We start from the raw sequence: 15,141 nt of genomic DNA on the forward strand, positions 1-15,141 counted from the left end.
CATGGGTTGCTTAGAGCGATATTCACGTTTTATTATATAAGAGATAATATTAACTCATTTCTAAATTATATCAAACAATGTATTGGCATTTATATATTATGTATATCTATTTGAGTCTTTTATATATTATAATAAAATATTAAATTGTATACAATATAATGTATTATTGTGTAATTACATATTATTATGTATTCTTAAATATACCTCTTAGTTCAAATCTATCTGACATTTTTTGCGTTTTCAACTGTTCTAATAGTAATAAATGTCGCGATGTCGCCGTTTGCTCCTCGCAGGAGCAAGGTCAAATACAATATGTAATAATAATAATATGATAACGGAAATGTGATAATAATGATAATATGATAACGAAAATATGATAATAATAAACGATCAATAGTAATATATTGATAATTATAATATATAGTATTAGTGTTATAATTTATACATAATTGTTTTAATTTATTTTTAACGTCTTCATTTATTTTTCTTTTTTTTTGTACTATGACGCTTGTGCCAATTTTGTTTCATCTGCTGCTATTTCCAACCGTATTTTATTTACCATTGTCCAAACTGTTGGATGATTTTGTCCAACAAGTTTACTAAAACGATGATTCCAACCCTCAGTGCTATTGTTAGTTCGAGCTTCATCATTAATAGTTGCAGCATGGACATTCCATAATGGTATTGGAAATAAAGGTGGATTATTTCGAAAAGCTGCACCACAGGTGCTATTACATTGAATTTGTCGATATGTGCCGTTGACGTAGGTTTTATCAAAATAATCCAGTAATTGTTCGGCATCAGAAGATACAATCGTACGTAAATATATCATACCTTTCTTTACATCTTCGATTGGTAAAAATGCAAGTCCGTCCATTTTGCCACAAAATAAAAAAAATTCTTCATTTTCTTTATACAATAGTTGCAATCCAAGTTCCTGACGGATGTCCGTCTTACAGTATGTAGATTGCGTCAAATGATAAAAACAACCTTGGATATTTACATGTTCTCCAAGAACATGTTTAATAGCTGTTATGATGGCACGTTCAAAGTCTACATGTATATGTAAGGGATCCAGCCATATATCATTTTCTTCACATTTTTTTTAATAAAGTTAGCATGAAATAACTTTTTTTCTAATTAATATTTTTTAAAAATTTCTTTTAAATGTAATCCATAGACACGTGCGCTACATTTTTAGAATACATTTTTGTTCTAAATATTCAATATAGCCAATTTGTAACTTTGATTTTCAGAAAAAATTTTATGGTAAAAACACTTATTTAAGTCAAAAGGCTGAATTTTACAATTTTTTTAAATATCAATATTTTTGTTACATTATGACAATTAAGAGAACTTTTTTTTTGTACACCTCCATGTATAATATTGCTTGCCAGCATATTTTAACATATACATGTAGCCTCAGGGCCGGATTAAAGGGAGGGCAGAGGGGGCATCTGCCTCCGGGCGCAAGATTTTAAAGGCGCAAAGTTTTGAAATATTGTGGGTACCATTTAGAGTGAAAAAACTATTAGCGATTACGACAGTGTACACGGCGCGCAAACTCACATACGCGTTTTCACGAATTTACCGATATCTGAATTACAAATAATAACTACAGTCACAGAGTCCGCGCCATAATAATAATTAATAATTAAATAAATATTAAATCATGTTTACAAAATTGTTATTTTAATAAATGTATTTACATTGTTTAGGTATATAGTAATATTAAAAAGATTGTTTTCATATAATTTTAATATATTTCTAATATTATATAATAAATGCCAAATTATAGTAAAACAATGTTATGTTTATGTATTATTAAAAAGTAGTTCTTAATTTTAGGTAGGTTTGCCCCGGGGCGCAAAAAATCTTAATCCGGCCCTGTGTAGCCTTGGTAACAAATTTTGTCTGAATCTTTATTCAATTTGATTATTTCCATTGTTTTAAGTCAAGAAGAGTCAAGAACACACTGCAGTAAAGTCACAGCTGTTCAATTCAATCGTGTTTGATATCTAATGGATATCCATAAACTAATAAAAAAGCGGCCAATTGGATGTCTAATGGATATCTAGTAGATATACAGCCATATCTAATAGATATACAGCCATATCTAATAGATATCATGGATATCTATAAATAATATCTATTATACATCCATTAGTTGTACTTGTGTTATGTAGGAGACCACAGTCAGCACAATCTTGACAAATTATTTTGTCAATATTTATCTCAATAAAAGAAATAATTTTGATAAACTTTCTACAAATTGATGAAATAATGCTCAAAGAATCTTGATAAACTTATGTAACCTATATTTTTATAGATTAGATTATTAGATTTTGTTATAATTTGTCCCGTATGAATATCGTATGGCACTGTCAGTTTATAAGAGTTATAGGATATTAACACCATTAATATATTGTGTAAAATAATAAATGACTGTTTAATAAAGTAATACAATAATATAATAATAATATATAATCCCTTACCCTACAATAATAATAACACAATATTCAAACATGTATCTAAAAATTTGAAAAAAAGTATACTTTAATATAATACAATATATTTAAAATTTGGCAGTGGTATGATCTATGATAACAATTATGGTATGTGATTTGTGGTATGCTCGTATAGATACTATATAATTTATATTTTGGTTTTTTTTCCTTCGGTTTTTTTTTCTGTTGGTTTTTTTTTCTTCCTTGGATTTTTTTTCCGTATACCAGAATATTATATAAAAATAAAACATAATGATAAATTAGCTTTAGAATATGTAAATATATATGGTATTGTATCATAATCTGGTAATATTATTCTTTTATCATATTCAAAAGAGAATTTTTTTATTAACTAAAGTTTTATTAAGTGGATTACATGTTATTTGATTGTATTCTAGTTCTATATTATTATTATTATTATTATTTTCTTCAATTAATTTTATCATCGATTCCCCATTAAGTTTTAATAAATTTTGATAATTTAAAGTAAAGCCCTTTATAACAGTTTTAAATTTATTATCATTTGTTTTATAATAATAACTTTTAGGACCTGTAGATGCCCAATCTGTTATATATACATTTTCACCTAATTCATCAGTCCATTCTCCCAACAATGTTCCTGTTATAACTTTAATATCACCATGGTGATGCATTATCTATATAGAAAATAGAATCTGTATCAAAATAAACTACAGCTCTACCTAATTTATCCAACATGTTAATAATCTTAATCTCGCCCTGAATGTTGTAAATAAAGCTATTAAAATATTTGTATTATGAAAATTTTGAACGTAATAATCTTTATAATTATAACACATTTGTATCATTTTATCGTTAATAATTTTATATTTATATTTTCTAATCCATCATCTAATAATATATTGTAGAATTTTTGTGGGTCTGTAACAAACTCAGTTTTTATTCATTTTTTGTCGTTGTCCAAATTTTCCCCATAAACTACATAAACACGCTTTTGCTACAGCTCGTCTACCTGGATTATCTCCTATTTTATCTTTATCTAATAATATGCCCAATTTATCAAAAATTATTTTTATATACTCTTCATCAGAACTATAATTATGTTTTGAAGTTTCTAATTTAATTTTTATAAAATCCTTAACATAGTCTTTAAATAAATCTGTTGATTTTTCTTTAAAATGCCACACCTCATAAATGTTTGTTATAATGTATCCTTTTTCCAAAGCTTTATTAACTTCATCTGTTGTCCATGTTCCTATAAATTGTCTTTCGTCTTTAGAATGATCACATCTTTGTTTTTGGTCTACAGCACATTTATAACACAAAGGAAATAATAACTATTCACTTTTTTTCATTTTTTGTTTAACTGGAAGTACAGGGTGATAAAGATTTCTTGGAGGTAATATTTTACATTTAATTAACCCAAACCATTTTTTATCATATACTTTTGGTTTAAATATTTTTTCAGGATGTCCAACAGGATAATAATCATAATAATTTACAGTTGGATATAAATTAAATACGTCAATTTAACGCATTTTTGTATTTTTTACTCTTAATTTTGTAGCATTTGTTCTACCTCCAAAGAAAGCATCTCTTGGATTAATAGGTTCAACTACATCAGCTTTTTCCATTTTTTTGTATGTATTACTATTTATCCTATCACATTCCCATTTTTCAACAAGATTAATGCATTTTAATGAATTTATTATATTCATGCTTCTGTCAATTGTTTTTTTCAAACAAAAACTTCATTGTTTTATGATTTATATTATTTATAGTTTCTCTATCTTTATAGCATTTAGTACATCCATGATATTGATAAACTGTTAATGATTTTTCATCATAACCATCTACTTTAGATCCTGCTATTTTTTTTTCACCACCATTTAAAGCATGGCAGATATTTTTGTTATTAAAATGTTGTAACCATGATATAGATTGTTTTGAATAATTTTCATTCTTTTCTTTATCTAAAATAGCTATAGTATCTATTATCAAATAATTTGACCTATGGATAGCCATACAAACACCTGCTATGGTTATATATTGGAAAGGGTCAATATTAGCTATTTCTAAAAATTGCTTTCTTAATTCTAAACATCCTCTTTGTAAAATATCTTCATCTGAACTACAGTACGCCTTTAATTCTTCTTTTAAATTAAATATATAATTTTCTTTAATTTTAGTATCATACCATTTTTCAAATTCTTGTTTATTCTCTGTTTTCATTGTCTTGCATCCATAATATTCTTTATCAGGTAATACACCTATATAATTTTTTTCTTCTTCTGTATTAAAGAAATGCGAAAAGTAACCTTTTTTCAGTTCTTTGAGACCAAACGTTTTGGGAAAACTTCTAAGAGGACCTTGAATAAAATTAGAACTTAACTATTATTTTTATATTTAAATTTTTAATTTCTAATAACATTAGTTTTGTACCATTATAAATTGTAAATGGCTTTAAAGTATTATAAACTAAGTATTTTAATATAAATTGTGAATCATATCCTTTTGCGTAATGTGCTATAAATGTATAACCTTTATATTTCCTGGATATTATATGATTACAAAATTCTTCATTTGTATCAAACATAATTTTATTTCCATCAAAATCATGTGCAATTATTTTATTTGCGATATGAGTTCCTGTTTCTTGTTGAGCTTCATAATCAGAAAACATATATTTTTCTTTATAATAGCAAAATTTATTCTTGATATTACCTTTTTTACATTTAGTACAGTCAATCATATTACATTTACCACCTTTCTGGCTTATAGGCTGCATATATCATTTATGTTCATTCATTTTTACATCTTCTTTACAATTTCTACATTCACTATACCCACATTTATGTTGCTTATTTACTATATGGTTTCTGAATACTATTCTTTTACAATCAGTACATTTAAATACCTTAAATACATACCTTAGAATGATTATCTAAGCATTCTTGATTATAACAATACCTGTTACATTTTTCACAATATATTATTTTTTTTGTATCACTTAAATGTTCAGGTTGCATACACAATTTACATACATTTTTAACACTTTTATGATTATCTTTATTATTATATGGCTTATCACAATCTTTACAATAATAAGAAGACCCATAAAAACCTTGCATTGATCTAATAACATCAAAATGATTACCATTATTATATAAATACATTTTGATTTCTTTATCTTCACCTTTATAAATTACAGTATTTAAATTTTCAACACAAACAATATTTATTTGTATATCTAAGTATGTTTTCTACATTTTTAATATCAACCAATGTAAATACTTCTTCATTATATTCTGTTAACATTTTACATAATTCTAAAGCTAAATCTTTTTGAATTTTTCTACCAAGCTTCAATTGCTTAATTTTATTGGAATCTAGTTTATATCCTAAAATATTATTTGTTTGAGTAGATAATACAATAATAGCTCTTGGGCAACATAAATTATCATCATTTTTAATCTGAATAATACTTCTTTTAGTATTGGTATCTGTTGATAAGTTTATTATTTTATATCCTCTTGATCCTCTTGGTATATTTACTACTTGAACTTGAAAAGTGGTTTCTGTAATATCAATTTCTTCATTTGAAGTTAATAAACCATTAATTATAGATTTTAAATTTGTTAAAATATCATCAGATCTCAATCCAGTATGTATAGGAGTTTTTATATTTGGATTAAATAATACAATACTTATTTTATCATCTTTTTCATATGGAGAATTGTATTTAGCAACCTTTAACATTTCATTTAAAGCTTTATCTATATAATTAATTTTGTATTACTTTGTTTTAGATAGTTTATTAATGCTTTTTATAACTAATTTTATAGTCAGCTTTATGTATCCTAAATCTTGTATTCAATTGTGCATTAGATTGAACTACATCTATTAACTCATAATTTTCTGAAGTTCTTTTTAGTGAACTATTAAAATAATTTTCTTCAGTAAAAAATAATTTATCTATTTTACAGAAGGGATTTTTATCTATATTTTTTAATGAGTTGTTTTCTTGTTTGAATAAACTTTTATCTAACTTAGAGAAGGCATTTTTATCTAACATTTTTAGTGCAACGTGTTTTTTTATATTTTCTATTAAATAGGCTTTTTTCATTTTACAAACATTTTTTATATTATATTTTTTTGCTATTAACTTAAGCTCAGATACTTTCATTTTTTCTAATATAATATGATTCTGTGTCGGCATTTTTTATTAATTTATTGTATACAATTTTATTTTATTTATTTTTATTTATATGATAAATTGTTTGTTTATTTTATTTTAATATTATTTTATGAATTTATTATTTAATAACAAAATTTATTTTTGTGTAATGTTCTCTTTGGATATATAATCTGACCTCTTTAAGTGATATTTGGATAGCAAATGATTGCTAAAACATCTTAATAATTTTTTTTTCCACATTCACATATTTTAAAATCATTATTAACTGTGGTTTTCATACAAACCTTACGCCATCTTTGGTTTTTAGTAAATTCTTCAGGCTTCTTAAAATCTTGACATCTTGAACATAAAAATACTTTCCCTGTTTTTAATGATTGCAATAATCCTTCATTTTTTTTTATCTTTTCATAAAGACCAATAATTTTATTGTTTTTGTTTTGATCCATTGTTATATAATTATTTTATATTTATAGAGAAACATTTTTTATAATAATAAAAAATATTTGAAACTTTTCTAATCTAGAATCGTGCACGTTATATAAATTTAGATTTTTTGTAATCATTTAAAAATAGTTTAAATTTTTTGTAATTTTAACAGATAATTCTAGATTTTTTATAATTTTTAGCATAAAAATATAAGGTTGGTTTTTTCAATGTTTATGTTTTTTATGAATTTTAATGATGATAAAAAAATAAAAGTGTACCCAACGTGCCCACATACTACTAAAGTGAGCCCATCAATCCATATTCCTATAATTTATAACGCTTCATTAGCGTGATGTTATCTCCAAAGTATGGCTAAATTATAAGCTTTTCTTATGTTCCAGTTTGTAGTTTAAGATGTAATTATACGATTAGTTTTAAATTTTGTTCATATTATTTGTTGTGTAGAATGATCGTAGATAATAGTCTTTAACAAGAATGTACTGCATGGAACCTAACACAGTACCTGGATTTTTGACATTGTAATCCATAATAGCACATTAACCCTAATAGGAAGGGTAGTTGTAGGGTACATAACCATAACGAGGATGTTCTTGATTTGGTCATTAACCGTACTTGACTTAAAAACATCAGCATTCAGGCCTCCTACATGATCTCCGACTCAGAAACCTAATATGAACCTTTATTATAGTACCTTAATAGAATTAACTTGTTGAGGACTTATTTTTCGCTAAACATGAGGCATACAACATATTGTTAATCAAAAATATTATTTTTATTTTTAATATATTATACTAGTTACTCGTAGATCTTATTCCAAAAGAACGGAGCATAGTGGTAGCTCCCATGGTGAATGTTGATAACGCTGATAGTACTGTTCCACATTTCTTCGTTGGTAGAATTTCTAAATAATAATTGGACATAATAAAATTAATTGATTTTTAGTGAGAATGGTTTCCAGCAAAAGTGTAAAAATCTAAACAATGTTGATTAAACTTATGTTACCTATAATTTTATTATATTAAAGCATAATTTTAAAATTAAATTACAGTTAAAAATGAAGGGTATGATGCTGAAATCAATGCAATAGCTCTTGAACTGAAAAAGAAGTATCAAAAAACTTCTACAATGACAATATCTGCTATTTTACCAGATAAAGCTGATCATACACAAAAAAATAGTCAACAACAAATACCTGAATGTTCCGAAGATGTAGAAAGCATTAAAGGTAAATGATCAGGAATTATATTTATGGTTTAAAGCTTTGTATAAAGACAATTTATATTTTACGATCTTTTGTACAATATAGGTATGTTTATTTGGAAATCGATTGGAGAATTCGTCATACCGTGTGTCTTTCGTGTGATTAAAGGTGAACATGTAATGTTCATAGCAACTCGTGTGGCTGAGTACCAGTTACTCAGTATTTATTTAAAACATTTACATGCAGATATACTTAGATGCACATCAATGAAATGGTATTTTATTACTATTTCAGAAGCTAATCTATTGAATGAAATAAATGTAAAATATATTGATTTTATGTATGGGAAAGAAAGTTTTATGGCGGGTCAAGATATAATTGTCCGTCTCGAAGATGTTGTTGCATTTCTTACGTTTGCCGAAATAAGTTACAATAAGCTCTTGAGTAAACAGAATTATGGAAACGAAAAAAAAAGTGGCTTTATTAAAATTGACTCAGAATCAGTTGTACCATATTGTATAAAAAATAATCAAATGTACGTTCCGATATTCTTCTTTGAAGGGCAAGTAGCAAACCTATTACAACAGTCCATTGAGATAAGTGGATGGGAATTTGCGCATTTCAAGTTCTGTTGTCTAGTTCTGGGAATTAAGGAAGAATTATTCTCAAATGATAGTTGCCTGATGACAAACATCATTAATGTGAAAGAATTTTATCCACCAGGGATCGAGTTTAAAGAATTTTGGCCAGACCAGAGGCTGTATTCTCATCTTATCGGCCAAAATGGTTCTTTTATGCATACTAATTTGCCAAATGCTTGGCTCGGTAAACCCCCTCAAATACAATTTGATGAAAATAGTACAAATATATTAACAGTACAAGGATCTATGGTGCCGCATAGCACGCCAATGATAATGAACAACTATGAAAACAATATAGTATGTATTATTGTATTACACATCTACTTAATTTATTTAATAACTACTATAAATTTGGTTAAAAAAAAAAAAAAAATATTGTCCGTGTTTTTCACAATGCAATCAAATAAATCATTTATCCCTTTCACGACGAATACACACATTTGTGTAGGTTAGCGAATGCCTAATTAAAAACTAATCTAAAATCATACAGTTTCAAAACGATCATATCAGTTTTAAAACGATCCTACACAAATGTGCAGGTTTTTTCGGAACCTCTAAAAACCTGGATCTTTTTTTATAACTTTTACAACTTTTTATTGTTAAAATGAAATCTGTATACAAACATGATTACGTTTTCAATAAAAACATAATTTTAAACCATTTTAAAATCTTAAAAATAAACCTACACATTTGTGTAGGTTCGTAGTTTAATATTGCAATTAATTACTACTCATATTTATCGTAAAAAGTTAAAGTTAATTTTATTTGAAATATATTTAATCACATATTTTATGAAATATCTTTTATTCTTCTTTTTAGTAAGACATAAACATGTTAGAACTATTGGAAAAAAAAGTTGTATAATAATAATAATAATAATTTATTTTATATGAAACATTCTAAAACAATTGTTTTTAGGAGTAAGACACAAATAAACATTGCATTTGCTACATCTGTTTCTGGTTCTGCTTTTACATCCCTCTCTTCTACAGTTCCGCGCAGTGTTTAAACTGTCAGCTTCTGGCCAGTGATCATACGCATCATAACGCTAAATAAAATAAAACAATAATAATAAAATAAATAACATTTTTAATAAGACAATATAAATTTAAATATTTCACCTTTTTTTCTGTTGGAATAGGTGCTCTAAAATTTTGAACTTTGTTTGGAGGTTCTTCATTTGCATAGACAGAATTATCATCTTCATTTGGTCGTTTGTTGTTTAATGGTGTTGAAAGCCATTCTTTAGCGATATTGATTTTGAACTCCATTAAATCTTTTATGTTTTTTTGGGGAATTTGCATTTTAGTTGCGTCTTCTTTGTACTCCATCCAAGCATTAACTATTGCTAAGTCTATGAAGTGTATTGCAACATTTAACGTCCACTTCTTAGATTTAAACCATGTGCGGTAAGCTTCCATTTGTTGATTGCACAAGTCAACGCCGCCCATATTTTTATTATATGATACTACTACTGCAGGACAAGGAACATTTATCACTTTATTTTCGGTTTTACTCCACCTTTTAACTATTTGATGTGGTTCTGCACCTGTTATTGTCGATACCATCGTTACACATTTACTGTCTTTGCATTTAATGGCAGTTAATTTTTGATCAGCTCTTGTGAATTCCTCCCATACACCACGTTCAAATTTTTTGTCATTTGAAAAATGAACATTTTTCAAACGATTCTGCATGATTGTTCCAGTTGCATGAATACCAATTTCATTTAATCGGGTCATCAATGGGACAGTTGTAAAATATCTATCAAAATATAGTACTGATTCTTTGGGTATTGTTTTCGATAAATGTAGAACAACAGCGGGTCCTAACCCAAGAGAGCGGTCTTCAAAAGGAGTTTCAGCTCCTTGATATAGTTCAAAATCGAGTACCATTCCTGTGGTGGTCGTGATCACAAAGTTTTTAAGTCCAACGGGACGTGGTTTATTTTTTACGAATTGCCGATAAGGGCACCTGCCAGTAAAAGGTACCATCTGTTCGTCTATAGAATATAAACCAATGGATCGAGGTATATTTCTACACGCATTTCGAACAAATTCGATCAACGGTTGAACTTTCCAAAATTTACTTTTGTTGTTTAGAGGACGGTTATTTACGTCAACAAAATGTAAATGTGTGCGTATAGCTAGAAACCTATCTCTAGTGATTGCAGAAGATATGAGATCCAAAGTGATACCTCTCTGCCAGTACATAAAAAATCGAGGATATTTAATAATTCCCTTCAATGCCTGTGCACCATAAAATACTTTTATTTCACTGGCAGTGGCCCTGAATTCTTTCCCCTTAGTACTAAATGCATACATGTTAGTATATAGCGCAGCTTCTTCGAAATGTAAATCTGGTAAATATTTTTCTACATAACTAATAGGTGAGCCTAATTCAATACGATACTGAGGGCCATTAAATTCGGGTAGTGGTACACCCAGAAAAGGCATTTGGCTCCATCCAATATTTGATGTTGATTGTGTACTAGTTTGAGTTGGTACTTCTGTATCATTAGTATTTACACTGACATCCAAATTATTTTTATAATTACCTTCGTTATTGGTTAATGTATGTTGGTCTTCATCAGAATCTGATCCAGATAGATCCGATTGACCTGCATTTCTTTTAGGCAAAGGTTGCCACGTTGTGTCAATATCTGAATCATCACCACTAAAATCGTCTATTTCCGATTCTTCATTTAAAGCTGTTAAAATATCAGTTGCATTCAGCTTTGCATGACGCATTTTAACGCAAATATAAAACAAAATGAATACCAACCTACACAATTGTGTAGGTTAACTTAAGCCGTCCGAACCGAAGGAACTAATAACGATAACTGTGTTTATTCTAAATTATAAGAATCGTCAAAGTGTACGAAAAATATTATGTAATCATTCCAACACAAATAACCGTTGGTAAATGATATTTTAATGTAATGAGGAATGGTATTGAATAGGCCAGACGAAAATTCCAAACAAATGGTTATTTTTAGAAATATTATATTCGTTAATTTTTGTATAGATAAGGAATAACCTGCACAATCGTGTGGTTAAGGTTTAAACGTTCTATCTGAATTATTTTAGTCTACATAATTTTAAGAAACCAACCACACATTTGTGTAGGTTCGTTAATACCTATTACTAAAATCAATTAATCAATCAGGACTGAAGATAGTATAGATTTACATACACAATTGTGTGTGCTAGATGTATAACATATTAAAACAAAAATTAACGCTCGTCGTGAAAGGGTTATTATAAGTGATAAAATCAAAAATGGGTTGAAGGCTTTCATTTTTTAAAAACAATTTTGTTTTTTACCTTTCAGGAACAGGAGCCATCAACATCTCGTGGCTACTTTGCTGACAGAAATATAGCTGTCCAAGGAAATAATGAGGTACTTCTTTTTAAACTCTAAATTTTTTTCTCTCCTTCCCATCCCTTATATACCTAGCTGTATAAGAACTCTTCTAATTATCTGTAGTTTAAATATTGAACTACTATATACTGCTTTTGTTTTTTAAAATTTTGTCACCATAAATGAAATAATCTCTTTTATTTTTATTTAATGAAAATGTTACGATATAATTGTAATTTCTCAATTGGTAAATTCAACAACTCAACAATGGTTTTAATTAAATTAAACATTTATTAACATATTCTTGTAGACTAGAAGTAATGTTAGTATACATAAAAATATATTACTATTAATAATAATTAAAAGTAAAGTATGTGGCTTTTATTTGAGTTGAATTTTATGTAAATGACAAGTCTAACTGTTAATATTTTGAAAAATTTTATGATTTTATATAATTTGATACTCCATTAATGTTAATTTTAAATATTAAGATGTGAAATATAAAATTGGTAATATATTTGTAATTTTATATTCATTGGCAGATTTTAATTTAAAATAATATTACGTTGTGGGGTACGTATATATATAATTTATTAAACCAATTTTTACATTTAGGTAACCAGCGGAAGCCATGTTGTGCCACCACCACCTATAATTGAGTAAGTTTAATTAAAATAATACATATGATCAATTTAAATGTCTAAAAATGGAAATAAAATTTTTTTCGCTTATAGTAATGCATTATCATATACCAACGTTATTACTGTAAGCCCACGTATGACTGTATGCAGTCCAATGACTAATAGCAATATAATAACAAATCAAGTGCAACAATTCTCCAGTCAACTTGCAAGTAGCAGCAGTCAAGCCAACCAACAACAGTATCAACAACCACGTCAAGAACAACGACAAATAATTACTACTAATCAAACTCAGCAAACATATAGTAGCCAATCTGTATATACGAGTAGCCGTCGTCGTTCAATCAACATTCAAGAGCGCAGCATCTTAAGCAATTCTAGGCCCATTATTACTAATATCATTGATTTATCATCTCCTCCATCTAGTCCTACTCCTCAAATTATACAAATGACTGCTCTCCACCCTACTGAGAGATGTAATTTGAATAGAATACCAGATCAGGCGTGTGTAGAAAATAACAGATTATTGCCATACAAGGTAAATAATGTTAAATATTTTATGATTGACTCAAGTGATTGAGAACTAGAATAAAAACAATTATTTTTCAAAGTTTTATATGATGTAAAATCTTGATACATTTTTTAAAAATATTTTTGTTGACATGTTTTTATATTTAAAAACAAGTAAACAGTTTGGCAGTTAAACAATTACTTTCATATTAATAGACAAGTAGTCTCTCTAGGCTGACAATTTCAATTTGCGTAGTTTTTCTGTAAGCTAAATGTGTGTACAATATTTATACTTAGTAATTAAGTAAAGTTAATCATTGAACTTAGTTGTTTTTAACTCAATAATCTTGGGATATTTTTTAACTTTTAGCAATTGTTTCAATATTTATTATTTGATCAATCGAGGTATTGAAAAAATAATAAAATTGTATTTTGTTTAAATTAAATTAAAATTAGAAATAGTACAAAAAATAAAAACTATCATTTGGACTTCTTTAATTTATAGAAAAGTAAATTTTTTTTTAAAGCTATAATATTTGTGTTATAATACTTAAATCTTTTTTATTTAATAAATATTAAATAATATACATATACATACATTTTTTAAGCACAGATTCAGAAGGCAATATTTGAAGGAAAAACGTTCCACTGCATTAATCTCAACCCTTACATATATTCGGATATGATGGTTACCATAAATGACCTGGTCAATTTGATATTGCGTTCGACCACTGTGGCAAGATGTGCTCTCATATTATCAAAATGCTTACAAGTTAAGCTATACATTGGAAATTCGTAAGTGTCTAACCTCTTCTTCTTTTAATCAACATTATCTTTTCTTAGCTTATTTGTAATATCACAGATTAAGTTGGTGGTAAAAAAATAAGTCAAAAAACTAAGTCCATAGTAAAACTCATTAGAAGTAATATTTAATACCTTAATACATTTTGTTTGTTTTACAGTGAACAATTAACCATTTTGAAGGAAAACAAATGTATCAGGTCTTTGAAACTGGAAGACACGCTATTGGTTAATCTTCAGGAACTCATAAAAGTATTGCCACAATTAAAAAATATTGTGTACAACCCAAACATATCTTAAATTACAGTCATACAAATCTGTCATCTTTGAGTGGGGTGCCTAAGAAAACACACCAGCTAAAAATGGAATTATATTTTAATTTAATGTGCCTATATATAATATAATACAAGTACATCATAATATTGTGTAGTATAAATTATGATCATTATTTAAAATAATGAATAAATAATAAACTATACATATAAAAAAATTGAGTCCCTACTTGATTATACAAACGTATTGAATATTTTGAAATATAAATAATAAATATACGTATAGGTAATTACATAATATTTAATATAAATTGATAATTATTACTACAGTTTAATAATTATTTATGTATATACTATATATATTATATAAACATATGTAAAGTATTTGCCCCGTGCAAGAAATTATAAAATAAAAAAATGTGGCATTATTTTATTTTTTTGAAGTATTTTACTATTAAAAGGAGTTAGCATCACTGCATCAGTACTTAAGCTAATTGTATATTAAAAGTCTTTAAGTGTAACATACTTAAAATATTAAGACAGAATACTTGACCCAGACAGCAAAAAAATGTTGTTTCGAT

At 26.9% G+C, this 15,141-nt stretch overlaps 1 protein-coding gene across 4 annotated transcripts; it reads left to right on the forward strand.

Annotated features, from left to right (window-relative positions):
* The first annotated feature begins 416 nt into the window (after positions 1 to 416).
* Positions 417 to 14,708, forward strand: LOC149060167 (uncharacterized). Of its 4 annotated transcripts, none has more exons than XM_089216170.1 (8): positions 417 to 815; positions 8,180 to 8,356; positions 8,438 to 9,270; positions 12,307 to 12,375; positions 12,952 to 12,995; positions 13,071 to 13,515; positions 14,101 to 14,282; positions 14,450 to 14,708. In XM_089216170.1, the coding sequence occupies exons 2-8, from the start codon at positions 8,257 to 8,259 to the stop codon at positions 14,586 to 14,588; spliced, it is 1,812 nt and encodes a 603-aa protein (XP_089072296.1). In that variant the 5' UTR covers positions 417 to 815; positions 8,180 to 8,256; the 3' UTR covers positions 14,589 to 14,708. The 4 variants fall into 4 exon arrangements, 3 of the variants coding, with proteins under 3 accessions (XP_089072296.1, XP_089072297.1, XP_089072295.1); XM_089216171.1 differs by having other exon boundaries at positions 417 to 681; XR_016189459.1 differs by lacking the exon at positions 417 to 815 and adding an exon at positions 853 to 1,065 and having other exon boundaries at positions 14,096 to 14,282; positions 14,450 to 14,591.
* Positions 14,709 to 15,141: the final 433 nt, after the last annotated feature.

The sequence above is a fragment of the Diuraphis noxia genome, unplaced genomic scaffold (assembly GCF_037042655.1).
Source record: "Diuraphis noxia isolate RWA-SAM2 unplaced genomic scaffold, SU_Dnox_SAM2 contig0001, whole genome shotgun sequence".
NCBI lineage: Eukaryota > Metazoa > Arthropoda > Insecta > Hemiptera > Aphididae > Diuraphis > Diuraphis noxia.